The following is a 27,389-nucleotide window of genomic DNA, read 5'->3' as shown; positions in this document are numbered from 1 at the left end:
GGGGAGTCTCAGCACCGGCTATAATAACCTACTCACGATCCCCCACGCCATGAAGGAGGAAATAGAGCGGTGTATCAATAATGTCGAGCCACACTTATGCCAAACGGTCACGGGAAATTTCGAAAAAGAGGTGCGTATATGCCAGCAAAGCCGTGGAGGCCATTTACCCGATATGCAATTCCATACATGCCTCTATAATGTACACTTTATGAATCAGTAAAAAATGTACAATTTTTACTTATAAACCTCTGTTTTCTACCAAAATAACTTCTTGCGTGAATTTTGGAACATATAGAAGAATATAAACAATAATTAGTTCTTACCTAATTTTCGCCAGTGTGGAAACAATCCCGGCTGGCAATAATCGATCAGTGCAGAAAGCAATACGCCAGAGTTCCAGTCGGTTGTGAAGTTGTGCACTTTACACTCTGGGAGGACGGCTTGAAGCCAAGCCAGCATAAGTTTTCTGGGAGGGAATTTGGAACGGCCGATCTGATAACGTACGATCAAAGACCAGATGAGGCCCAGAATTAATTTCAGGTTGCCATTTACGATGTCTAAGTTTCCTGGAAACAAAAAAAATACATTTAGTAACAGCCTGAAGAATATTTGTACAAAGTTACTACACACATTATTACAGTTATTACACACATTACTACAAAAAAGTTGGATATAACGTCGACCACAGATTCTTTGGATGAAAATAGTACAATATTCATTACGTTACCTTTTATTTTGGCGCTTCCTTTTTAAGGCAGATGATGTCAAAATTATAATTAAAAAAATAATTTTATATATCGTCTAATTTATTTATTTGTGCCACTTTAATTTGTTTTGTTTATTTAATTGGGTATTTTGAAAAGAAATTTTTTTCTTTTTTTTCAGAAATACCCAAATAAATAAGAGTAAACAAATATATTAATAACTTTGTTATTTCTTAATATATAAAGCTGAAATTTTGCATAGACTTTTACTTTATGACAACACATTTTTTATAGCTTTGGTCAAAAAAATCATGACGCGTGGACAATAGATGATCTAAAATATTCCTGTAGCAAATAATTGGGAAGGTTCATGCTTCATGATGACTAAAACTGCAAAAAAATGTGTTGGCATATAAGGTAAAACTCTAAACGTGACGTTATTGTCAAAGAGGTGTTGTTAGAAACAAGAAAAGGCATTGGAATATTTATATTATTTAAATATTTCAGGAAAGTGTTTATTCATTAATAATATTTGGATAGATTTTTATCTGTTAAGATAATTACTAATTTATGGTTGAGATATAACAGATTCTATATTGAGGACTAAACAATTTTACAATGACCAACAATTTTTCACAAATTTCCGTGACGTAGTCAGACTTTAAAAGAAAAAAATCCTCAACCAATTTTTGTTACATTTGACACTTGAAATGTTTTATTCAAATATCGGTTGGTTGTTGATTATCGGTTTAGGCTGTCTGACATTTCAAGAGCTATGTTATTCTTCATGAAAAAACTCTAACGAAGTTTAAACCAGTCCAAAAGTTATTTATCCATTGACAACTATTGATTTATGTGGAGTAATTGAAACCAAGAATAATTTTATTGTTTTACAGTATATGTACCAATATAATTTGATCAATTTTTTTGTCAAATTATTAGTTAAAAACTGGCAAAACGATAGTTGGAAAATTTTATGATACGTTTTTAAATTGAACACTTATTATGAGATATGCATGTCAATACTTTTTGAGGTTCACTTATATGTATCACACACACCTTTACAGTTAGATGTAAATGATAATTGGAGAGTCCACGGAGAAATCGCTATAGCTAATTAGCCGGCTACATTTAAAATTAGCATTAGGCGACAAGACATAGACATAGACATAGATCTAAAATGTATGATTTATTAGAAAAATTTGACAACAGAATTAATTTATACAGTAAACCTTCGATTTCCACGACAACATTTTTATAGAACTTTCACATTATATTCTATTATAGGATATAAGAAGACTTTTGCTGTGCTATTTAGAAATGAAATATATTTATTATATCCTTTCTAAAAAAAATAATGTTTTATTAATTGTTATGCAGCTGCTGCTACATCTTGGATACATCAAAACCTATTTCATAAATAATTTTTTTCTTTAATTCGGAAGTATTCATTTTTAGTGTCGATGATTTGATATTAAATCATGTGGTATATGCATCTAGAATAAAAAATAAAGTTAATAGTGTGTTTAATAATTTAATTTAATATTAGGATATACAGGGTGTTTCACATAAGAACCGCCACAGAGCAGGGGAACTAAAAATATAGTGATTTAATCCAACTTACCTTTATACTGAACTGCACCCCGTGAGAATTTATAGGCCTTAAAAGTGTGGTTTCAAATTCCGAAAAAAATCAATATCTCAGTTTTAATTGAACTTAGAAAAACCAAATTTGGTACACGGTGTGAGTATGCCAAGAGCATGAATAATAATTATAGTACAATTGAAACATTTGAAAGGGATGATGCATCATTAAAATGTTATAGTTTTTTTAACCCATGGCGGACTTAAAAGATTATTACATTATTTTATGGGGAATTAAATTCTAAAACGTTTCTTACTCTTGTTAGTTTTCAAAAAACACGAATAACTGATGCAATTTTTGCAATTTTCAATACCAAAATTCGTATTTTCTTGTATTTTTATTGGAAATGGGACATTTGCATACGACGCGCGACGGTCCACTTTTGGCTTGGTGGCAGCTGTCAATGGTTGAATAATTAATTGGCTTAGGAAAATATATGAAGGAGAAGTTATAGGAAACTTATTAGTTTTTCTAATTTAGGAAGGCAAATGAATGAATCGGACATAGTATGTATTGGTAATATTAATGATATAATATTTTAATTATATTTGGACAGATTTTCTTATAACCACAATGCTGCTCCATTCATTCGAGAGGTCGTATCTGCCCAAAATTTGAAGCTGAGAAAATTCAGTTATACCGTTATAAATATTAACAAATTTTATACATTGTATAGATTAAGTGAAAAATAAAAAAGGACTGATGACTTAATGCGAATCATAACTAGTAAATTAAATAAACATAGTGTTCGGTAATATATGTTCTTCTTCAATGTGCAGGTCAAAATTAAACAATATATTTTTATTTTAATTGATAAACTAATTATAATTATGATTAACAAAAAAATTTACAACACAAATGTACACAAGTGTACAAATAATGATATAAGCACACACAGTCATAATAGCCATAATGACATAGCAATGATTTTCATTATTATTATTATTATTATTATTATTATTATTATTATTATTATTATTATTATTATTATTATTATTATTATTATTATTATTATTATTATTATTATTATTATTATTATTATTATTATTATTATTATTATTATTATTATTATTATTATTATTATTATTATTATTATTATTATTATTATTATTATTATTATTATTATTATTATTATTATTATTATTATTATTATTATTATTATTATTATTATTATTATTATTATTATTATTATTATTATTATTATTATTATTATTATTATTATTATTATTATTATTATTATTATTATTATTATTATTATTATTATTATTATTATTATTATTATTATTATTATTATTATTATTATTATTATTATTATTATTATTATTATTATTATTATTATTATTATTATTATTATTATTATTATTATTATTATTATTATTATTATTATTATTATTATTATTATTATTATTATTATTATTATTATTATTATTATTATTATTATTATTATTATTATTATTATTATTATTATTATTATTATTATTATTATTATTATTATTATTATTATTATTATTATTATTATTATTATTATTATTATTATTATTATTATTATTATTATTATTATTATTATTATTATTATTATTATTATTATTATTATTATTATTATTATTATTATTATTATTATTATTATTATTATTATTATTATTATTATTATTATTATTATTATTATTATTATTATTATTATTATTATTATTATTATTATTATTATTATTATTATTATTATTATTATTATTATTATTATTATTATTATTATTATTATTATTATTATTATTATTATTATTATTATTATTATTATTATTATATTATTATAATTATAAATTGGGTCATAATCTTAAATTAAATTTTTTAATTTGCAACTGCACATTTAATAAAAACATTAATGATAAATTTATTTGTTTATTAAATTTGTTTATATAGGTTGGTAGGTAGGTTTATAGGTTGCTTAGCCCGCTTAGGAAATGATAAAATCTTTAATATTAATTTTACTATGAGCAATAGTTTTTCACGAATTTCACTGACGTAGTCAGACTTTAAAAGAAAAAAATCCCCAACCAATTTGTGTTACATTTGACACTTGATATGTTTTATTCAAATATATAAATATACACCTAGTGTTGCATGTAACAAGGTGCTCAATTTTTTCCAATTCCCAAGTTGAGTTTTAGAGAAATTTAAAAGGTTTCTACAACTTTTATCCTTGTATCGTTTTCGAAAATAAAAATGTAAAACATTAGGGATGACTTTGTGGCCGATCATCATGTATACGTAGAGATGTTTTAAAATCTTATGAGCTTTGACCTTCATATGCGCAGAAACATAATTCCAACCGTCGCCTAAATTATTCTACGTCCTAAAAACATTACACCTATTATTCACAGTCTCTCTCTCGAGCTCTAGCGTAAACAAGCCTTTGATCCGATTACAAATATCATAATAAAATGCCCTATTCTTTATTATTTTAATTTAAACTATAAAAATATATATAACGAACGTTCGCCATTTGACTTTATTGATGCCCGAGCGCCTTAGTTCATGTCTACTTGTAATTATGCACATCTGAGTTAATGTTTTCACAACGTGCTTATTAGAAGAATTATGGGGATATGCCACGCCTTTCGCGCATTTCGCGGCTCAAGAGATATTAAAAGACCTCTACCTATTAGACTAGGTGGTACAATTTGCAAACGTTCTGCTTGTCTTCTTCATGTAATCACGTACTTAAATGATGTATTTCTTGTCATAATTATAATCAGGAAATGTACTAAGTACTGTTAATTACTATAATTACACGTTATTACCATCTGAAGAGTTAATGGAATAATTTAGTTAAGTCCTTTAGTAGTGCTCTTAATTTGTTTCTAATAAAATTACTTCCACAAAATGACTTCTTATTATAAGTTCTACTTGTATAAGTAAAAAAATTCTATACTTCTGACAGTTATTGCATCAATTATGCGCTCAGCACAAGATACTAAAAATGAATGTTATCAGAACTAAGAATGGACCGCAAAATGCCTCTTACTCGGACATGGCCACAAAATAGGAATGGAAACACATTTCTTTAACTCTGTTTTAGAAACTACACATTATACAATTAAAAATTATGTTGGAATAAATAACAAACCATGTGAAATAATTCTGGTTTTACGTTTGACTTTAAGTATTAGTTATGAAGATTTTTGTGAACTATTACAAGTTTTATGGAGATCTTTATAATACAATATTAAAAAATTAATTAGATACCGGTTTGTAAAAAAATCTTAAATGGTGATCAAGAAATACCAGGTCTGTTCAGAAAATAACCGAACTTTTTGTAATAGGCGCTAATGGATATGTGTATTGACATGCGGTTGGCAGCATTGCGTTGTGCATGACCTCCTTCGTAACCACATGTTCTTGGATTGTTTGTATTTCACTTAGTTTTCTTGATATTCTTATTTTAGTGCAACGTGTTTAAGTGTTAGTGTAAGTGTACATTTTTTGGAACAACGATGCAACGTAAAATTTTACGTGAAACTGGAGAAAACTTTCACGGAAACGTTTCAACTTTTGAAACAAGCCAGCGAAGATGATGCTCTGGATCGTACAGAATATTACGAATGATTTTCACTATTTAAAAGTGGTCGTCACAGTCAATTGAAGAAAAATCCTCGACCAGGAACGCCTTCGACTTCAACTGATGAATCCGTTGGAAGCCCGCCAATTGACTGTCAGAGAAATTGCAGAAGAGGTTAGCATCTCAATTGGGCCATGCCATAAAATTTTGACAAAATTTGTTCCTCATTTGACGACCGAAGAACAGAAAGAAAATCGTGTGGATGTTTGTCGCCAACAATCCAATGACGATGAAATATTTATTCAAAGGATCATAACGAGACACGAAAAATGAGTTTACGACTGCGACATTGGGACAAAAGTCACATAATGGATTGGCAAAGGGTCTCCACGCCCCAAGAAGGCACGTCAGTCTCGATCCAATGTCAAAGTGATGCTCACTGTTTTTTTTTCTACTTTAATGGAATTGTGCATTTGGAATTCTTGCCTCAAGCTGAAACTGAACCGTGTAGACCAGGGGTCGGCAAGTAATATTAGATGGGGTCCAGATACTTTTGAAATTTTTTAACGAGGTCCAGAAAAAAATTCATATTTCTTACTAATTTTTTATTTTCATTTGCATTTAGAACTCAAATCAGTCACAATTGTAAAATACTAGAAAAAATGGTAAGGGTGGCACTCAAACGTAAAAAAATATTTTTTAAATAATTTATTTGAGTCCGCCAGTTGCCGACCCTTGGTGTAGACTATCAAGGTGTTTTACTACAGTTATAAGAAAAAATCCGCAAAAGAGACCAGAATTGTGGCAAGGCAAGTCATAGTTCTTGTACCATGACAATGCGCCCGCATACTCAGCTTTGTCAATTTGTCGATTTTATGCCAAAAATCAAATTACTGCCCTTCCTCACCCTCCTTAATAGCTAGACCTGACTTGCGATTTTTTTTTATTTCCGAAATTAAAATTAGTGCTAAGAGGACGCCGTTTTTAGAGTACTGATAACATTAAAGCAAATTCATCACAGACTTTAAAGGCCATTTCAAATGAAGTTATCCAAGGCTGCTTCGCAAAATGGAAACACGGCTGGGAAAAGTATGTGAATAGGAGAGGGGGGTACTTTGAAAGACACAAGAAGTGATAATGTATAAAATTAATAATAAAGTTTAAAAAAACAAAATTCGGTTATTTTCTGAACAGACCTCGTAGATATTGAACGTACGCTCTCGAAAATAAGGGAACTTGCTGATAATATAATGGACCAGTTGTTACCAAATTGTTAATACATAAAACGATATGGGATCTGGACGTCTTCACAAGTGTTACAAGGCTATAACGAACATTCGTTAAAAAAACAAGTTGAAAATAGCAAAAAGATGAAAAAATCATGCATAATGTTACATTAAGTGTGGAATTTTCAGTGGTAAACCTCAACAGAATATTTCAATGCAAATGCGAAGCACTAGTGCTTTACCAAACAGTAGCAATAAACCTTCAGAACTTATCACTTTTGAACACAAAAAGTACTCGATTTTTCTTTTGTTAATTGTTCAAAAATAACAACTGGATGATTTCATAAACATGTCATAAAACGTCAGTGTACAGATAGATACGGTCTTAGATTGTTTCCGAAATCAGTTCGATATTCAAAGTGTACGTGTATGATGTTGAAGTTAGGATGTTCATATGTTCAATTGATGAATTTGTGTTTTAAGAATCATCCCATGCAAAAACTCATATATGCAAATAATGGTATATATGGAATATATGGTATGAATATGTTATGGATATGGTATGAATAATGGTATGAATATGAATGGTATGAATATGAATATGAATATGAATGGTATAAATATGAATGTATGAATGTATGAATGTATGATTGATATGAATATGAATATGGTATGAATTAAAAAAAAATAATAATAAAGACATGTATTCAGTTTTTGATCTGAATAATTATTCAACTGACAGAACGAATTGTTTTAAGCAAAAAGTTTCATATAAACGTAGTATGTAGAACGTTTTACTTTCATTAAAACTTGAAAAATATATCACATTTTCTGAAATATTACTGAGGATGTTTGATGGTTAGTGCTTTTAAGGCTTTCATGGCCCTTACTGATATTTAAAGTACAATGCTTATTCATTTTGTTATGCGATGGCCTCCGCCAGTTATAGAATTTCATTGACTTTCTTAGCCTTAGTTAGAAATCTCGGCTCGTCCCTGTTGTTCTCGCGCTAGGTTTTGTAGGCGCTATCAGAACGACTAAGTCCGTCTTGATGTTCATTTCTGTTTTTATTTATTCTATGCCGCTTCTCCGTTTCTCAAACAATGGTGAGACATTCCGTAGTGGTCTCTGTAATTATTAGTCGTATTAAATACTTTCAAACATAATACTGTTCTTCACTGCCGGCTTCTTCCTTGGTTAGGTAATTTATCTAATTAGAAGTACCAATATTCGTTAAATTAACTTACAAATACGTCTTCCATTTTATTCGGAGAACAAGCCGTTTTATAGTTCTAATTTTTTAAATTTTGAAATGATGTAATTAAACCTAAAATAACTCTAAAGCTATTCATATTGCAAAAACAGTTTATGGAAATTTTTGTTAGAAGTACAATTTATATATAACTTAATGTGTCAAAAGGACAAAATATCATTGGCGTATAGAAGTTTAATTTTGTAAAGGAGCATTTTATAAAAAAAATACCAAAATTTTGACTCCTATGGAATGTAGAGCAATTTGTTGTAGAATATATCTATACTACATTGGTTTATAGATTCCTATATCGAGAGAGTTCGCAAACCCACAATTTTGGAAAAAAGGTGAATATGACATTTCCTATAAAGCTTAATTTTGTCAGCAATAGGTATAGTTTTTTTTCCAATTTGTATTTTTCAGTTATGATAAACTCGAAATAACCAAGTTAATGCTTTGACGACAAATGTCATCCATTGACCGCTTTATTGATCCCAAAGTTATAACAATTAATTGCCGTGTTAAGAGTTGGTCTAAAGCCGGTTATAGATAATGTATATTTGTCAAACGTATCTCTAGGGTTCATTTCCCCAGATATATATTCGTAATTTCCCTATACATTTGTAAAAAGATATTTCATATCTGTATGTGTGAGCCAGAATGGCTTCCATTATACAAATATCTTTATGACATGATGACATAACTGAAGATACCACAAAAAAATAATTACAGACTTTACAGGCTGATTCAAAATTCAGTACAAAGAATTTAGAGGCATATCAAAAATAACTTATTTTCCTATAAGCGTGGGACCACAAATGCTTAGTTTTCAATAAACAGGGTTTAAAGATTTTTATTTTTTTTATCTTTTGGGAATAATTTCCAAACAGCATTAAAGGTTGGCATAAAACTTGGGGTACAGGGGTTTTTAAGGACGCTAAATTTAAATATGTCATTGTTTTTGACGCTGCTTGTAGAGGGCGCCACTTATCCTTATAAGCTTGAATTAAATTGGCCCTAACTTTTTTCCTATCCTGTACATTGATGTTTTGTATTAGTATGTTTATTCCCCTACCAATTTTAAGAAAAAAAGGTATACTTGGTCGAAATCTCTCAGAACATTCGTTTCCGAGATATTCACTGATGAAGAATTAAATGCACACCATATTCTTGATCAAATTGTTTTTAAGGTTCAATATAATTTGGGTATTTTTTTATTTTGTTTTTTGGTAATAATCTTTTTCTGCCTGTATGGCTCCTAAGAGTCTTAGATTTGAACAAAACCTCTAAGAATAGTTGTCAAACTCTATATCAGCACTGATTGTTAGTTGCATCAAAAAAATGTAAAGAGTTAAAACTTAAGATCATTGCATTACGGATAGAATCTGGTTTGAAAGATTTCGACCTTTTTTGCTTGAAATTGATAGGGGAACAAATGCACTAATATGAAATGCCAATGTACAGGGTAGCAAAATGTTAGGGCCAATTTAATTCATAGTATACTTATAGGTGGCGCCCTCTACAAGCAGCGTCAAAAGCAATGGCATATTTAAAAACTCCCGTACCCCAAGTTGTATGCCAACATTCAAATCTGTTTGGAAATTATACCTAAAAATCGAAAAAACTTTAACACCCTGTATATCGAAAACTAAGCATTTATGGACTCACGTTTATAGGAAAAAAGAGTCTTATTTTGACCTCAAAAATACGCCCCTAAATTCTTTGTACTGAATTTTGAATCAGCCAATCAGCCTGTATATAACATTATCAAATTGAACATTGAACAAAGATTCGTATTCTTCAAAGGAGAAAGATAGTGATAGTGAAAAAATATTATTTATACAAGTAGATAATAATAATACGATCAACAACATTAATTTTAAAGACCGCCCTGTAACATTCTTATGGTTTATCGATAATTAGGTATTGGCATAAGCAGTCTATAAAAAATTGATGTCCTAGATACTGCAATCAACAATAATTGTTAATGTTTTTTATATCGAATGACACAGTACTTGAAATATCCTAAATTAGTCATATCTACTATTAAATATGGGATAAACCGCTTTAACCATATTTAACAGAGAACGTTGTGTTCAATACTTACTTACTAACCTTCCGAAAAATCGAGATATACAACATATATATTTTTGTGATTAACTGTACCTACAAATTTATTATTTTAAAAATTTTAGGATAATATAAATTAATCGACTTCATGAGTTCAATAGATCAAAATAATACGGAAATTTTAAAATTTTTATAAAATAATTTTCTGCTTAAAACCGAATCAAAACTTTTCGTGGATCACGAGGAGCCTTAAATGTCTACAGATTTCGATATTTTGCATTCTGGTTTTCTATATATAGCCCTGATCTCATCCTAGCGATGGTGAATCCATGATTTTTACGAGTACTTATATTTGTGCACATATCCTCAAACATAAATTAACTGTTTTATAAGAGAATCACATTTTTACTTCTTAACCTTGACCATACACTTAAACTAAAATAACCTCTCTATTCCCAAATAAAATGGAATGTCGCGTTACTGAACGAAGCTATTTCCAATAATATAATTATTTGATAAGGATATTTTATTATTCTATATGTATAAGTATAATACCATTCATTTCCTTTTTACATGTTTTTTTTGGAAACTTCACAAAAATAAAAAGCAACGAAATAAATGTCCTATATGCCGTTTCAGGATGTTTTTTAGTACCTAATTGTCAATTTAATTTCTTTCATCTTATTGTTAGTAGATTCAATTTCAGAAGAAATTGTTTATATTTTGTGTTTACTGAATTCGTAAATTCCGATTATATTTCAGAAATTGTAAATTCTTTTTTAAAAATTTCTGAAGTGCATTTGACATTTTGTGATTTATATTATTTAAATTAAAACTAATTATTCTAAAATATAATTAATGATTTTTGAAGATATATGACTAATCTGAAATTTAAATTACTTTTTCCAAAGTAAATATGACCAACGTGCTTTCTGAAATAGATATGGAAAGTGTGTAGAAGGAGGCGTATCAGAAGGTTATAAATTCAGCAAATGAATATAGGTGGTAAATTTATAACATTAAACCTGATCATTTATTTGTCATTAAAATAAGTAAAAACAATGAATGACGTGCTATTATTACCTATAATATTGAGAATCGTAATTCAAGAACATGTACACGATAAACAACAGCACAACTGAGTTGTTGGCTTCTAATACGTAAATAAAGACACAATTTTAAATTAAGTTTAGTAAAGCAGATAATTATTGTCACGCGCAAGCAATTACACCCACAAGACGTGGATTCTATGTATATTTTATGTGCATTTCATGATATCTAGCTGCTAGAAAAAGAACCTATTTTCTGTTGGTTTCGTAAAGTTGAAAATGGTGGTTTCCTAAATTCATAAGACTGTAAATATTACAGTACAGAAAAAACGTGCAAAACTATACAACGTGTTCGGAAGTAAATTAGCCAGATTAAATTCTATCATTAAAAAATATGACAAATAATATTGTTACAGGTATTTTTAGGATAACAAATATACCCATGTCCCTTTTCAGCTATTTTAAAAATTTTTCTATATTTATTTATTTATTTATTTATTTATTTATTTATTTATTTATTTATTTATAAAGGCTAGTATTACATACACATAAAAATGTTTACACGCGTCCAAGAAAGGAAAAAAAAAGGTGGTAAATAATAATACACATAATGATAGCAAGTAACTAACTGTTATACAAATATACATAAACAACATATAATTAAAATAAATAGGATAAACGACACACACATTAATGATAACATTCATATTCGAGTTACGTTACTATCAATAAAATCATCAAAACTATAAAAGGCATTTTTTATTAAGTATTTTTTTATCCTTGATTTAAAATTATTGTCATTAAGAATTTGAATTTGGTGTGTAATGTGTTAAAAAATTTGATGGACCAATAATTAGTACCGACCCGCGTTTTACCAAGTCTAAGAAAATTATTACATACGTATGTGCTCTTGCGGGTATTATAAGAGTGAGTCTCACTTCTGATTTCAAGGTTATGTATATGTTTTTTAATATAAATAAGACATAGGGTACAGTTAGTATGTTCAACTCAGAAAACTGCTCTCTACAATCATCTCTAAAACCAAGGTCAGATATGATTCTAATAATGTTTTTCTGAAGAGTAAAAACTTTTTTCACAGAGGGGATTCTAAAAATTAGGCCTAGATTTTTCCCACTTTTGTCTAGTATGGGCATTGTTAGAATTAAAAATATAACTTTCTGACATATTTTAGATTTTCTTTGGTTTTCAAGAATTTTTTATAAAAATAAGTAACAAATTTGCTATGAACATAAACAATCAAATTCAAGTCTCATTTGTATGTATCTTGAGTAAGTTTAATAACATTTTGTATTTAACATCGTATATGTGATTAACTAATTAGTTAATGGAAAATAATCAACCACACTCGGTTTTTTAATGGATCAGCATTTGTACTATTACTTCTAGTATGTATATAAAAATTAATTCATCCGAATACGTTATACCTACCTACTAAACCCGAACGTTCATTTAGTTTACTTATATATTTCGAATCTTGAGTGAATTTATGCATTGTATTAAATTTTAAACACGAGTCTTTCCTTTCTATCTTAAATAAATTAAATAAATAAACATTTTGGAAAAAACGGAGACCAGGTAATAATAAGTGTTTGTTGTAGAAGTAAAAAGTAACATCATCATCATCAAGAACCACAATAACAACAGTAATCTAAGAAATTTTGCAAAAGCGTGAAATTAAAAAAAGTTAACTTGTGAGCAGTATCTACATAATTGATTTTGATCAGATGATCTTCACATAAATGTTTTTAGGGAAAAATAATACATAAATTAGTTCATTCTTTTTATTCATGAGAACGTTAACAGTTAGTTATAGTTTTATAAAAAAAATATGCAAAAGAATTTAATTTTATACTTGATGTAAAAATGTAGAGTTTTGTATTTGAATTAAAAATATTTTCGCAGTTTGAAATTGCCAAAATATGATAAATGGTAGGTAACACTGTTTAAAATTGTTAAGTTTATTGTAATTACAGAAAATAGAACGCTTTTTGATTTCACGTTAGACCAAAAATATTTCAGGAGACATTTGCCATGTGCTTTTATTTCACATACATACATCGTGAATATGATATAGGTAATTTGGCACTATAGATTTTAGCAAAATAACTGCAAATATATAACACATTTATGTTTGATCAATATTTGACGAGTGACCGCATCATCTGGAACCAGCTTTACAAGTCACAGAATATAGCCATTTGTAATCACAATTTCGTTGCCCACACTATCATTTTCTTCAGAAAGAATTAAAAAGTGTAAATTTTAGATTATATCTGAAAAAACAAATGCAACACAAGATACAATAGACCTGCTGCCAGATAGAAAATCCTCACTTCTAAAATTTTGCCGGTTTGCTTGAATAAATCTCACATTCTTGTAACTGTGTATATTTTCTACTAAATAAGTACTATGAAAAAAAGATCAAATCACTTTTTACAGAATCATTCTTTGTTGATTACAAAGTCAATCATTGAATTTCACGTTGAACTAGATATTCAAGTTTTCTATCCAGGTTTGCTAATGTATTTCATTGTTCTCTTCATTATTCCCCTGCCTCCTACTAACTTATATAATTTCTGTATAGTCCAATACAGTTATCTACTAAAATCACAAGTAATTAATGGAACAACACAGTGCTGGCACATATTACGTACAACCAAGATTAAATATTAGGTTTCTTTATTGCACGTTTCAAACAACGGAAGCTAACGGGCTTCCAACAGGTAATTTATTATAATTAAGCTATGTTATTACTAACCTCCATTTAACGCGGAAGGTTTGTTGGGAAAATATTAAAAATATCCTTATGAAAGTTACACGGCATTACAATGGAATATTATCGTATATTTCGCGAATTTATTTAACAGTTCAGTGAACCGTTAATGTCCATGTTAAAATAAATTCCACCGAATAAATCTCGATTTAATTATAACTGTTTTTTTTACAGAAATAACCACGCCGAAATTTGAACCGATACTGGTTTTGTTTTCCATGTTACGGATGGCCAACCAGAACTTGACACACAAATCTTTTATTAGCCGAGATTGTGTCAATAAAACGGGTGTGCAATGTGGCTTCTAAATTACTAATTTAGAAATAGGCGATTAATTTACTTTTTTGCTGAAACAGTAATCTAATAAATTCGAAGTCAATAAAAAGAGCTTTACCGTGTGTGTTTTTTAACCTGAAACTTTAAAATATCTCAAGAAATAAGCACTATGAAAAAAATGTCCATAACCACAACCGAATCACTCGACTGAGGGAATATATTGCTAAAATTAGTCTTCCTCTCCCCTCCTTGTAGGTGGGCCGGGGGGTAATTTAAATCTTAAATAGGAACTCCAATTTTTTATTACAAATTCGGATTCTACGTCTAAAAGTACGTAGGATTTGTCTGAAACATTTTTTTAGATTCATGATAAATGACACTTAAACGATGAATTTCAATTTTTTCGATTTCTCCTACTGCAAACCTATATGCATACGATTCTGCAATATATTTGCAATAAAAAAATACCACGTTTTCACTACAAATAATCAAAATCAGTCTTGATACTACTTTTATTTATCTAATTATCAATTACTGAAAAATGACTTGTCGAGAAACTACTGTTATCGTATCCAGAAACAGACGTTCATTTTGGGATACTTGGCGAACACGATTTTCTTCGACTATCTACTAATCTGCTTTCAAACAAATGTATTTTTTGAATTTTGTTTTAAAAATTCATCCCTCTTTTATTAAAAATAGTTTTATTGTTTACATTTAACGTTTGTGTTATTTCTGTTCCCTGTAACTGCAAAAATAAAATAAAAGTAAAGATATAACTTTAAGAAACAATTCATTTTAATCAAGCACTCCGAAGGGAACAGAAAACTACTTTATCGTTGTTCCTAGTTGCCGCAAAAGTAGTTTATCCACCCGCCATTTACAATTCAACAGTTAACAATTTTAATTTGAAATTTGTAAAATGAATACCTACAGTTTTTTGAGGAGGAATTTCGAGTATTTACATAAAACGTGGTAATTTTTATTTCAAACATATTGCAAAATCGTATGCATAGGTTCTCAGTAGAAGAAATCGAAAAATATGTTTCTTTAGCCGTAGAATCCGAATCTGTAATAAAAAATAGGGGTTCCTATTTAAAATTTCAAAGTTACCTCTCCTCTGCGAAATGATTAAATTTTGATTATGGAAAAGTTTCAGGTTAAAAAAATCACTCGTCATATGACCTATATAGCGTATCTGTACAACGTGAACAACGTAACATCACTGTTTTCTTAGATACAAATAAGTCAATTTGGATCATCTTACCTATATAGAAATAGAAGTCAACATCTACTGAGATATAGCTCCCTTTATCTGACACATACCACGAAATAATATTTTTTCAAATATCCTTAAAACGGTTTGAGACTAAATTACATTTTTTTATACAAAATTCAATATGTGTTTCGATTAAAACGTTACATCCTCGGCATGGTGTGTGCTAAATTATAGAGTGTTCGAGAATTGCGTACTATGCCCTATAAATTGTAAAATTATGTCCGTGGGGATTAAATAAATATTATTATTATTATTACTTACGTTTCAGGAAGTGATTCTTTACATAAAAATAAGAAAAAAAGTACATATATAATTTTATATAGTTCAGAACTACTTCAGTACCCTTAAGAAATATTTTATTCACAATAGATAATTTTGTTTTTAAACTAATTACAACAACAAGGAACCATGCAAATTGGACAGACATAAGAGTATGTACTTATAAAAAATATAAATTGATCAAGGGAGTAGGCAGACCAAAAAAATACTGTACTGTTTCATATATATTCTACTAACCACTTTTTAAAAAATTTCGTATTATGCCTCTACCATGTATACAGGGTGATTTTGAATAGAGTAGCACAAACATTACCAGTGCATCTAGATGAAAAAATAAGGCTAATGAACTAAATATACCTTAGACGATAGTTTCACTCCTGAGGAATTACAGGGTCTTGAATGTTGTAGAGCCAACCAATATTTCCTTCAATTTATCTTGAACGATGTGGCGTAAATCATTTATATTTGGTACAGACATTTGTCCAGTGCGGACATATACTTTCTATTAATATCCACCAGAGGCGCTGCTGTCGACTACATGGAACATATTACTCCAAAGAATTTTTCACCCTGTATGAAAATACATATCTTATTTACATTTTCGGACGTAGCAACTAAAAACAAACATTTTTTCGCTCTTGCATTTTTTCGATAAACGCGATAGTTTTTTTAGATAATTTACGAAAAACAAACTTCGGAAATTTTACAGCGCCAATGGTTGCAGTCAGGTTGCAGTAATACAAAAACAGCAACACACCATTCATTAATAACTAAAGGAAAACGCTTTTCTGGTAAAGTAATTTTAATAAATTTAATTTGAAGGAACAGTAAGTATTTGTTATGTAACAAATCAAGTTATTTTAAGTGTCTAATTTAAATAATAAATTTTAATTTAAAACTACCTACTGTAATGTTGAATGTAATACTAAGGAACATAACGTTATTTTAAAGTAAAAAGTTTCTAAAGAATATTTTCAAAGTAGTTCCCATTTTTCTGTAAACACAATCTAACACGACGATTAAAATTATGACGTACTCTTGCAAATATTTCTGGGTTGTTACGAATATCGTCAGCTGCGAGAAAGATTTTTTAACGCAATTCTTCAACAATATTAACAGAAGTAGCATAAACAAGACTTTTCAGTTGTCCCCATAAGAAATAATCAAGTGGGGTAATGTCCGGTGAACGGGCAGGCCAACTAACGGGTGCATCGACACCACGACCTATCCAACGCCTCGGAAAATTTAAATTCAACCATTGCCTGACAGCTAAGTTATGTACTATGTGCCGGAGCCCAATCATGCATATACCACATAACTTGTCGTACACCTAGTGGTATATCCTCCAATAATATTGGGAGATTTTCATTTAAAAGATATTCAAGAGCTGTCAGTCGACGGGGAAGAATAAATGGACCTATTAGAGCATCTCCAATAATTCCTGACCATACATTTACACTAAAATTGTGCTGATTGATGGACATATTTCATGGGGGTTTTCATCAGACCATGTATGCATATGAGTATTACGATGGTTAACTAAGCCATGTCTTTGAAAACATGCATCATCATGTTTGTTACTGCAACCACTGGCGCTGTAAAATTTACGAAGTTTGTTTTTCGTAAATTATCTAAAAAAAACTATCGCGTTTATCGAAAAATTGCAAGAGAGAAAAAATGTTTGTTTTTAGTTGTTACGTCCGAAAATGTAAATAAGATATGTATTTTCATACAGGGTGAAAGATTCTTTGGAGTAATATGTTGCATATGTAGTCGACAGCAGCGCCTCTGGTGTTTTCGGAGATAACGCTTCAGGTCGTACGCAATGTTACGAATGGTTTTCAATATTTGAAAGTGGTCGTCAGGCATCGAGTTGCAGCAATATTTCTATACTTCTTGAATAATGAAATTCAATCATCACAAAGGATTGGCAAAGGAACTCCACGACCCAAGAAAGCACGTCAGGCTCGATCCAATGTCAAAGTGATACTCACTGTTTTTTCAACTTTAATGGAATTGTGCGTTTTGAATTCTTCCCTCAAGGTGAAACAGTGAACCGTGTGTACTATCAAGTAGTTTTACCACTGTTGTGGCTCCTTGCGATTTTTTCTTATTTCCGAAATCAAAATCAGTGTTGAAAGGACGCCGCCGTATTAAAAACGCCGCTGGGAAAAGTGAGTGAATAGGGAAGGGAAGTAATTTGAAGGAGACAAAGAGCAATAATGTATAAAATAAATAATAAAGTTCAAAAAAATTAAGTTTGGTTATATTTTGAACAGACCTCGTACACCATTCAACACTTTTTACAAAACTTAGATTTCTCTTTTCATTTTCGAGGTAATGAGCTGGAGAGAATCATCTATATCAAAAATATTTTTATAAACTTCAGGAATACAGGGTATTTTATACAGAGTGTTCCACCTAAGAGGGAGTCTTCTGTAACTGTAAAAAAATAAAACATTCCCCGTTTTGCTCATAGATGACAAGATAGAGTAGTTTATGCCAAAACTGCAGGTTTCTAACTCTTACGGTTTAGCCGTTATCCAGCCTCATTTAGAGAGCTGAAATCATGATATTTTTCAAAAACAACTCGATTATCTCGAAAACGGTAACTTTTAAACATCATCATGTATATTTAATAAACTCTAACTAATATTAACCAACGAATTCAAAAACGCAATAATATACAGGGTGTTCTATTTATAATAACAAAATTATGTAGCGCCCACGCAAAATGTAAAGTTAAAAATATTTTCTTTACATGGCCCACATGATTCTAGACAACAATTATTAAAACCATTTTTTTAATAAATTTTACACTTGCAGAATTACAGAAGAATCTCTCTTAGGTGGAACACCCTGTATGTTGGCAAACATACTTGATTTGATAGTAATATATTTTACAGGTATTATTTCATAAAGATTACGCTAAAAACTGTGGGTACACATGTTCGCAAGTGACCCATTTTTAAGTACAAAGTCAATAGCGCCATCCTGACGCCGGCGCTACCCCGGACGCACCAGGGTTCCCGGAAGACGACCCCGGCAGATTGGCGCCAAGACCAGGTACTTCTGCGAACGAGTTCACACCGTGAGGACTGAGTCCAGCAAACACTCGAACCGGCAACATGTCTTTTTTTCACAAGCTTAGTTTTTCAATAAAAATACTTTATTTGTACCGTTGAGAGAGCGTTTTATTTTTGCTGTACAGCGAAAGTAACCCTCAAAAGTATCTATGAAAAGAATGAAGAATTTTTAAATATTAGTATTTCAGGTTATGTTAATTATGTGTCGCAGTGTGGGCTACTATTCTTAGTGGGGAAATATTTCACCGGTTGATATTAAACAAACTCCACACAATACCGTCATATTTCTGACACGCTAATTAAAAAACAGTTTACAGTTCCAGATGTCAATTTCGTCATTCATGCCTACGTCCGATAATAAATTCATGTAGCCGCCTCAGCACTTACACGTCATGGCGTAGTAAATAACTTTCCTTATTTGATCCGAACTCTATTAGATTTACAGAAAAATTAAGTTATTTTATATTTGAGGAAAAATGAAGCGGTTGAATAACAAATTTCCAGAATCAGACGTATATTTATCTTTCTTATTCATCACTTCATTAGTTACGCTGTAGAATATTTAGAGCGCAAATCTGAATGGTGTATCGACGGTCACAGATTAAATTATTCAGAGAATGAAGTATTATTCTTTATAATTTTCCCATAAATATCATTTGATATTAATTATATCTTCCACTTACATCTCATTGAATAAATACAATGTATAAAATAAGAAAACAAAGATGATGTGTGTGGGAATTAAAAATGTTGCTATTTCTACGTTATACATACAATGTATTTTCTATCACGCAATATTATTTAAAACCAGACAAATGTAAATAGCAAACGAAGCTTTAAATTTGGCAGGTCTAAAAATGATTAAGTAAAAATGAAAAAGTAAATACTTCTGCTTTTGTAGATGAAAGATAGATAAAATATTCTAAAACATGTACGAACCCTAAGTGCCTATAGTTAATCTGGTAATATTATATACTTACATGAGGTTTTTAGTTATCAAGGTATCAGCTCAACTAGAAACCATGTTATGTTTAAACAACAATAAAAATAATCTTAAAAATATGATTAAGTACCTGACAAGTTTAGCTCTTGATCCATTTTTCATGTACAGGGTGTGACATTTAGAGTGGGAGAAGGAGCTAGTTATACCTTGCTAGTAATAAATACTTATTATTTTCTTGATGCGTCTACAATTTAGACCAAAAATAATGAAAACTTTACCAATGTTCTGAAATTTATTTAAAAAAAAATTAAAAATTTATTGAAATTTATTTAAAAAAAAAACAATATTTTTTTAGATAAAAGCGATACTTCATGTCTGCAGATAGAGTTCGTAGCTTGTTTAGTCAATTAGTACTAGTAGTAGGTACGTTTAGTAATTAGTAGTAGTAGCTTGTTTAGTACTTACTGTAATATTTAAAAAGTATTTAGTACCTAGATTTTTATATTAAGTGATGAAAGTTTTATACAGAGTCGCTAATATGTATGGAAACGGTAGTATAATATCTTAAAGTAAGATAGCTATCGAAAAATCATGAAACACAAACGTTTTAGGGTCTTCTAAAATGTATTACAATAAAGAAACAAAATCTATTATAAAAAAGAAAAATCAGGATCAGTCATGACAAAACAAAGTTACTTTTTCTTTACACCCTGTATATTATTCCATTTTTCAATTCTTCTCGAAATTACAAACAAATTTCATATAGCACATCATGTACCTAAACTTGACCGTTTTCGAGATATCGAATTTAGAAACTCATTTTCTTATAAATTATACAAAAATATTTTAGTTTATGAAGTTATCAAGTTACCTTTGAAAATTTCTAGCTCCATAACAACGCCGCAGTATTCTTTTGTGATTATCTTAACAACGCATGTCAAAAATACATTTACTAGTGTAAATAATTTTCTCAAAAAAAATGGCAAGTTAAATAGACTAGGCGATATCTGTTTTGGTTTGGGTGAATCGTATATCCACGGAGATTTTTGGCTTTTTGGCTTTCAAATATTACTAGAAATGAAAATTTTTCTATGCGCATAAAAAAACGTGGGCTTAACTTTTCGCGGCACTATTTGTTAAACAAATTCGAAAAATGTCATATTTTTCTTCCTATTTAATTATGTATCTTTTTAAGAGTTGATTTTAGGCGAAAATGGAAGAGGAAAAAAATTTTTGTAATTAAATTTTTTACAATACATGACTGGTTACAAATCGAATGAATCATGATTATTATGGTAAAAATCGACAAAATCACAAAAATTGGGTTAAAAAACATATTACTTTTTATATAGGACCTTCATACTTGGCTCAAGAAAACTTCATGTTATGTAGAATCATCAGACCAAATTTCATCAAAATCAGTTCGATAGATTTTGCATAATAATTTTGCAATCCAGATTTTGAAAAAAATTTTGCAAATTTTCAAAATTTTGCACAGCAAAAAAGACCCTTAGATACTTGAAAATTTAATCACATATAGACGGGCTCTCAACGCTTTTCGAAAAATTCGAATCCGTCAACTAAGAGAGCTCTGGCACTTGTTTAAACATTGGTCGAATTTTTGTACTTTTGTAAACAATTAGCATAACTTTGTGAATATTCAATCAAATCAAATTTTTTAAAGCAGGTTTTAAAAGTTATTGGAAAGACGCTTCTTTAAAAAAAAACAGATCGATTGATCAATTATTTACGTAGTTATAGTCGATCAAAGTTAACCGCCATTTACACTAAATGTACTGGGATATCCGGGCTAATTTTTCGAAAAATACTTTTTGTATTGAGTACTTACCAGGTCAAAGTTTGCAATACGTTTCTTCATTGGCAACCTATTTTTAAAACGTGTTTAAAGTTATTTATGCAAGCGAGAAATTCAAGAAAATCGTACGGGTGGTGGTGGTGGGGGAAGCAGAGAGCGCGGCCGCTTCGGCCTGCTCGAAATTGAATCGGCGAGTTCAATACCGTGACGCGCTTAAAAATGTTTAATATCTCAACTTCTCTTCTCTTTCTCTGTAATAGATTTTAAAAACCCTGAAAAGTTTGTGTCTTATAATTTTTCGATAGCTATCTTACTTTAGGAGATAATCGACCGTTTCCATACATATTAGCGACTACCTATTAATACGCTAAGGAAAGATCCAAACGTAAATTTCCAGTCCAAACGTAATTTCTCTAAATATAATCACCTATCCAAGAAACATTCACGTTTTGTAGCCATCTAAAACGGTGTAAAACGGTATATCACAGAAATTTCCCAATTTTTTGATCGTTAAAAAACCTTATTGTAAAAATGCGTCTAATATTTGTCTAAATTAATTGTTTACAAAAATCCTACAAATACAAATTAATATAACCTTTGATATTGTTCAATTAATATAATTTTTAATCAGAACTAAAGTGCCTTTAAACTATATAATACCAGACTTTATTACATTAATTTAGTAAATTTTTTTTTACATAATTAAGCCAGAACCAGCCAAAAATGCGGATATCCTACCAAAAGTAGTTCAATAATAATTGAATAATGTTTTTAAAATCTTCTCTTTTCACTTGATAATAAAACTTCGAATTCCTTTTATTCCTTAGTTACAATTTAACATGGAGGGATAAGAAATTGATATTATTTGGAAAACTGTTAGGTTTTTTGCCTTTAAACAGTACACCATTATTATTTAGTATTAACCTAATTCTCATTATTTTTGGATGTGTGTGAAGTTAGAAACGTTTTTCTTCAGAAACGTTTCTGACAATAGTGACTACAATTCTAGTTAGGTGTAGCGGCAAAGGTACAATCTAAGAAATAGACCTTTTGCGCCACTGGTAACTATAAGAATCTAAAATACTATTATACTCCTGCTGCCTTCAATTTATCAGTACATTCGTAAAAAGATATGCCCTTTTGAGTCCTGACATATATCTTTTACAAAAACCTATATAAATCCTGGAGTAAAATCAGAAACGAATTTTCTCACCGTAACATAAAACAATTTTTTTCTCAAAAAGTATAAAGTGTGCCACCTCAAATTTTTCACTGTTTATACAAAAAGACATGCCCCTCCGAACCCTGGTTTCAGTTTTTTCCAAAAACCCGTAGGAGTCCTGGAATTAAGACTTAACTTCAAAGACGAATTTTCGCACCCTTACACAACCATTTTTTTTTCAAAAACTATGGAGTGTGTCACCTCAAATTTTTCACTGTTTATACAAAAAGACATGCCCTTTCGTGCTCTGCTATCAGTTTTTTCCAAAAACCCCTAGGAGTCCGAGAATTATGACGTAACTTCAGAAACGAATTTGCGCACCACTACAAAACAATTTTTTTCTCAAACACTATAGAGCAAGGGTCGGCAACTGGCGGACCGCGGTCCAGATCCGGACCGCGGAAGGTAAAATACTGGACCGCCCAAAAATTTTTTAAAAATATAAATTACTCCAATAAATTACTTTAAAAATATTTTTTTACGTTTGAGTGCCACCCTTATCATTTTTTCAAGTATTTTACAATTGTGACTGATTTGAGTTCTTAATGCAAATGAAAATAAAAAATTAGTAAGAAATATGAATTTTTTCTGGACCTCGTTAAACAATTTCAAAAGTATCCGGACTCCACCTAAAATTACTTGCCGACCCCTGCTATAGAGTGTGCCACCTCAAATTTTTCCCTGTTTATTCAAAAATACATGCCCTTTGGAGCACTGGTCAGTTTTTTTCAAAAACCCGTAGGAGTCCTAGAATTAAGACTTAACTTCAAAAACGAATTTGCGCACCCCTACAAAACAATTTTTTCTTAAAAACTATAGTGTGCCACCTCCAATTTTCCCTGTTTATACAAAAAGACATGCCCTTTCGAGCCCTGGTTTCAATTTTTTCCAAAAACCCGTGGGAGTCCTAGAATTAAGACTTAACTTCAGAAACGAATTTGCCCACCCCTACAAAACATTTTTTTTTAAACTGTGTGCCACCTCAAAATTTTCACTGTTTGTACAAAAAGACGTGCCCTTTCGTGCTCTGCTATCAGTTTTTTCCAAAAATCCGTAGGAGTCCGAGAATTATGACGTAACTTCAGAAACGAATTTGAGCACCCCTACAAAACAATTTTTTTCTCAAAAACTATAGAGTGTGCCACCTTAAATTTTTCCCTGTTTATACAAAAATACATGCCCTTTGGAGCACTGGTATCAGTTTTTTCCAAAAACCCGTAGGAGTCCTAGAATTAAGACTTAACTTCAGAAACGAATTTGCGCACCCCTACAAAACATTTTTTTTAAACTATAGAGTGTGCCACCTCAAATTTTTCACTGTTTATACAAAAAGACATGCCTTTTCGTGCTCTGCTATCAGTTTTTTCCAAAAACCCGTAGGAGTCCGAGAATTATGACGTAACTTCAGAAATGAATTTACGCACCCCTACAAAACAATTTTTTTCTCAAAAACTATAAAGTGTGTCACCTCGAATTTTTCCTTGTTTATACAAAAAGACATGCCCTTTCGAGCCCTGGTTTCAGTTTTTTCCAAACACCCGTAGGAGTCCCAGAATTAAGACATATTTCAGAAACGAATTTGCGCACCCCTACAATACATTTTTTTTCTCAAAATCTATAGAGTCTGCCACATCAAATTTTTCACTCTTTATACAAAAAGACATGCCCATTTTCTGCTATCAGTTTTTTTTCAAAAACCCGTAGGAGTCCGAGAATTAAGACGCAACTTCAGAAACGAATTTGCGCACCCTTACAAAACAATTTTTTTCTCAAAAAGTACAGAGTGTGCCACCTCAATTTTTTCACTGTTTATACAAAAAGACATGCCCTTTCGAGCCCTGGTATCAGTTTTTTTTTTCCAAAAACCCGTAGTAGTCCGAGAATTAAGACGCAACTTCAGAAACGAATTTTTGCGTACCCTTATACAACAATTTTTTTCTCAAAAAATATAGTGTGCCACCTCAATTTTTTCATATATAAAAAGACATGCCTTTTCGTGCTCTGCTATCAGTATCAAAAAATTGTTGTGTAAGGGTGTGAAAATTCGTTTCTGAAGTTACGTCTTAATTCTTGGACTCCTAAGAGTTTTTGGAAAAAACTGATACCAGGGTTCGAATGGGCATGTATTTTTATATAAGCAGTGAAAATTTTGAGGTGGCATACTCTACAGTTTTTGAGAAAAAAAAATGTTTTGTAGGGGTGCGCAAATTCGTTTCTGAAGTCGTCTTAATTCTAGGACTCCTACGGGTTTTTGGAAAAAACTGATAGCAGAGCACGAAAAGGCATGTCTTTTTATATAGGCAGTGAAAAAATTGAGGTGGCACACTCTATATTTTTTGAGAAAAAAATTGTTGTATAAGGGTGCGCATAAATTCGTTTCTGAAGTTGCGTCTTAATTCTCGTACTCCTACGGGTTTTTGGAAAAAACTGATACCAGGGCTCGAAATGGCATGTATTTTTATATAAACAGTGAATAATTTGAGGTGGCACACTCTATATTTTTTGAGAAAAAAATTGTTGTATAAGGGTGCGCAAAAATTCGTTTCTGAAGTTGCGTCTTAATTCTCGGACTCCTATGAGTTTTTGGAAAAAACTGATACCAGGGCTCGAAATGGCATGTATTTTTATATAAACAGTGATTAATTTGAGGTGGCACACTCTATACTTTTTGAGAAAAAAAATGTTTTGTAGGGGTGCGCAAATTCGTTTCTGAAGTTGTCTTAATTCTAGATTCCTACGGGTTTTTGGAAAAACCTAAAAGCAGGGCTCGAAATGGCATGTCTTTTTGTATAAACAGTGAAAAATTTGAGGTGGCACACTCTATAGTTTTTGAGAAAAAAATTGATTTATGTTACGGTGAGAAAATTCATTTCTGATGTTACTCTTAATTCCAGGATTCATATAGGTTTTTGTAAAAGAAAGATGTCAGGACTTAAAAGGGAATATCTCTTTACGAATGTATTGAAAAATTTAAGGCAGCAGGAGTATTATAGTATTTTTGATTCCTATAATTACCATTGGCGAAAAGGTCTATTTCTTAGATTGTACAATTGCCGTTACACCTAAATAGAATTGTAGTCATTATTGTCAGAAACGTTTCTGAAGAAAAATGTTTCTAACTTCACACACATTATTTTTGGTACAATTTATCAATGTGTAAGTTCATCGATTATATTTGTTATGAATAAAATTCTCGTCACAGAAAACATATCTACTGAAATTTTCAGTTTGATTAAAAAAAAACATATAACACACCACAGAAATGAGACAACCCCCAAATCCAAAGCCAAAGGCTGTGCGAAAGGGGGCTGCACTTGAAAAAACGCGGACAAACAGCATTGACATTGCCAGTGCCGTCGCGACGCCAGGGATCGAACCTGGACCAAAATACTTTTATGGATTTTATGTTAAAACGTCTTTTAATTACGCATATCTCTTGGGTGTTAATTTTAGTTGTAAATTTTTCCATCTGAGTGTAAAATCTCACACTCAGACACTACATCAGATAAGACTATCACCACATCTTATTTTAATAAATTTATTTGTGAAAAAGTCAAGAGCACCTCACCTATATTTACAAGTTTAACTCCATCTTGCTCGATGGCATTTAAGGCGCAAGTGACATTCTCCAGATAGTGGTGTTGATTTGCGGGCCTCTTATTCCACGCGGGTTTTAAGGGCCGTCCCCTAAGGGCTTCCACAAGGGCACAGAGTCGAACGCCTGTACACAAATCCTGCGATAAATCCGCCACCCTCAAATTCTTGGGCAGGTGCTCGTTCACCCAGTTCCTGAAAGTGTTCGCCTGGATTTCCACCCACAGGTCCTCGTTGCCCTTAATCTGCATGCCCCTGGCCGCGTGTCCTTCGGGACTACGAGCCAACAGCCCACTATGCGATATCTTGCCCTCCATTCTTTTGTTTCGTTAAGACGTCGCGCACATTTGTTTTTTTTATGCAACCTGCGGTTTTATCCACTTAGCACTGTTTGTATTTCTAAATCGGTGCAACTGTCACTTGCACAATTCGCTATTTAATAGAGAACTCGTTTATTTGCCTTGCGACGTATCAGGCCACTCGTACTATAGTAAAAATTGACACGGATTAATTTACGGCAGTTTTTTTCGATATTCATTCATTTAGTTCTCCTGTTTTTATAAAACCAGACACTGTGTCTTTGCCGTAACGTGCCCGACGT

At 30.6% G+C, this 27,389-nt stretch overlaps 1 protein-coding gene across 1 annotated transcript; it reads right to left on the bottom strand.

Annotated features, from left to right (window-relative positions):
- Positions 1 to 323: 323 nt before the first annotated feature.
- Positions 324 to 27,389, bottom strand: LOC108916375 (filamin-A-like; the record flags this gene model as incomplete). Its single annotated transcript, XM_018722609.1, has 2 exons — positions 26,763 to 27,389; positions 324 to 566 (listed from the first exon to the last, which is right to left on the bottom strand). Coding segments are annotated over exons 1-2 (586 nt in total), but the record flags the coding sequence as incomplete, so codon positions are not given.

The sequence above is a fragment of the Anoplophora glabripennis genome, unplaced genomic scaffold (assembly GCF_000390285.2).
Source record: "Anoplophora glabripennis isolate ALB-LARVAE unplaced genomic scaffold, Agla_2.0 scaffold1801, whole genome shotgun sequence".
Lineage (NCBI taxonomy): Eukaryota > Metazoa > Arthropoda > Insecta > Coleoptera > Cerambycidae > Anoplophora > Anoplophora glabripennis.
This window is presented reverse-complemented; position numbering and strand designations above follow the sequence as displayed.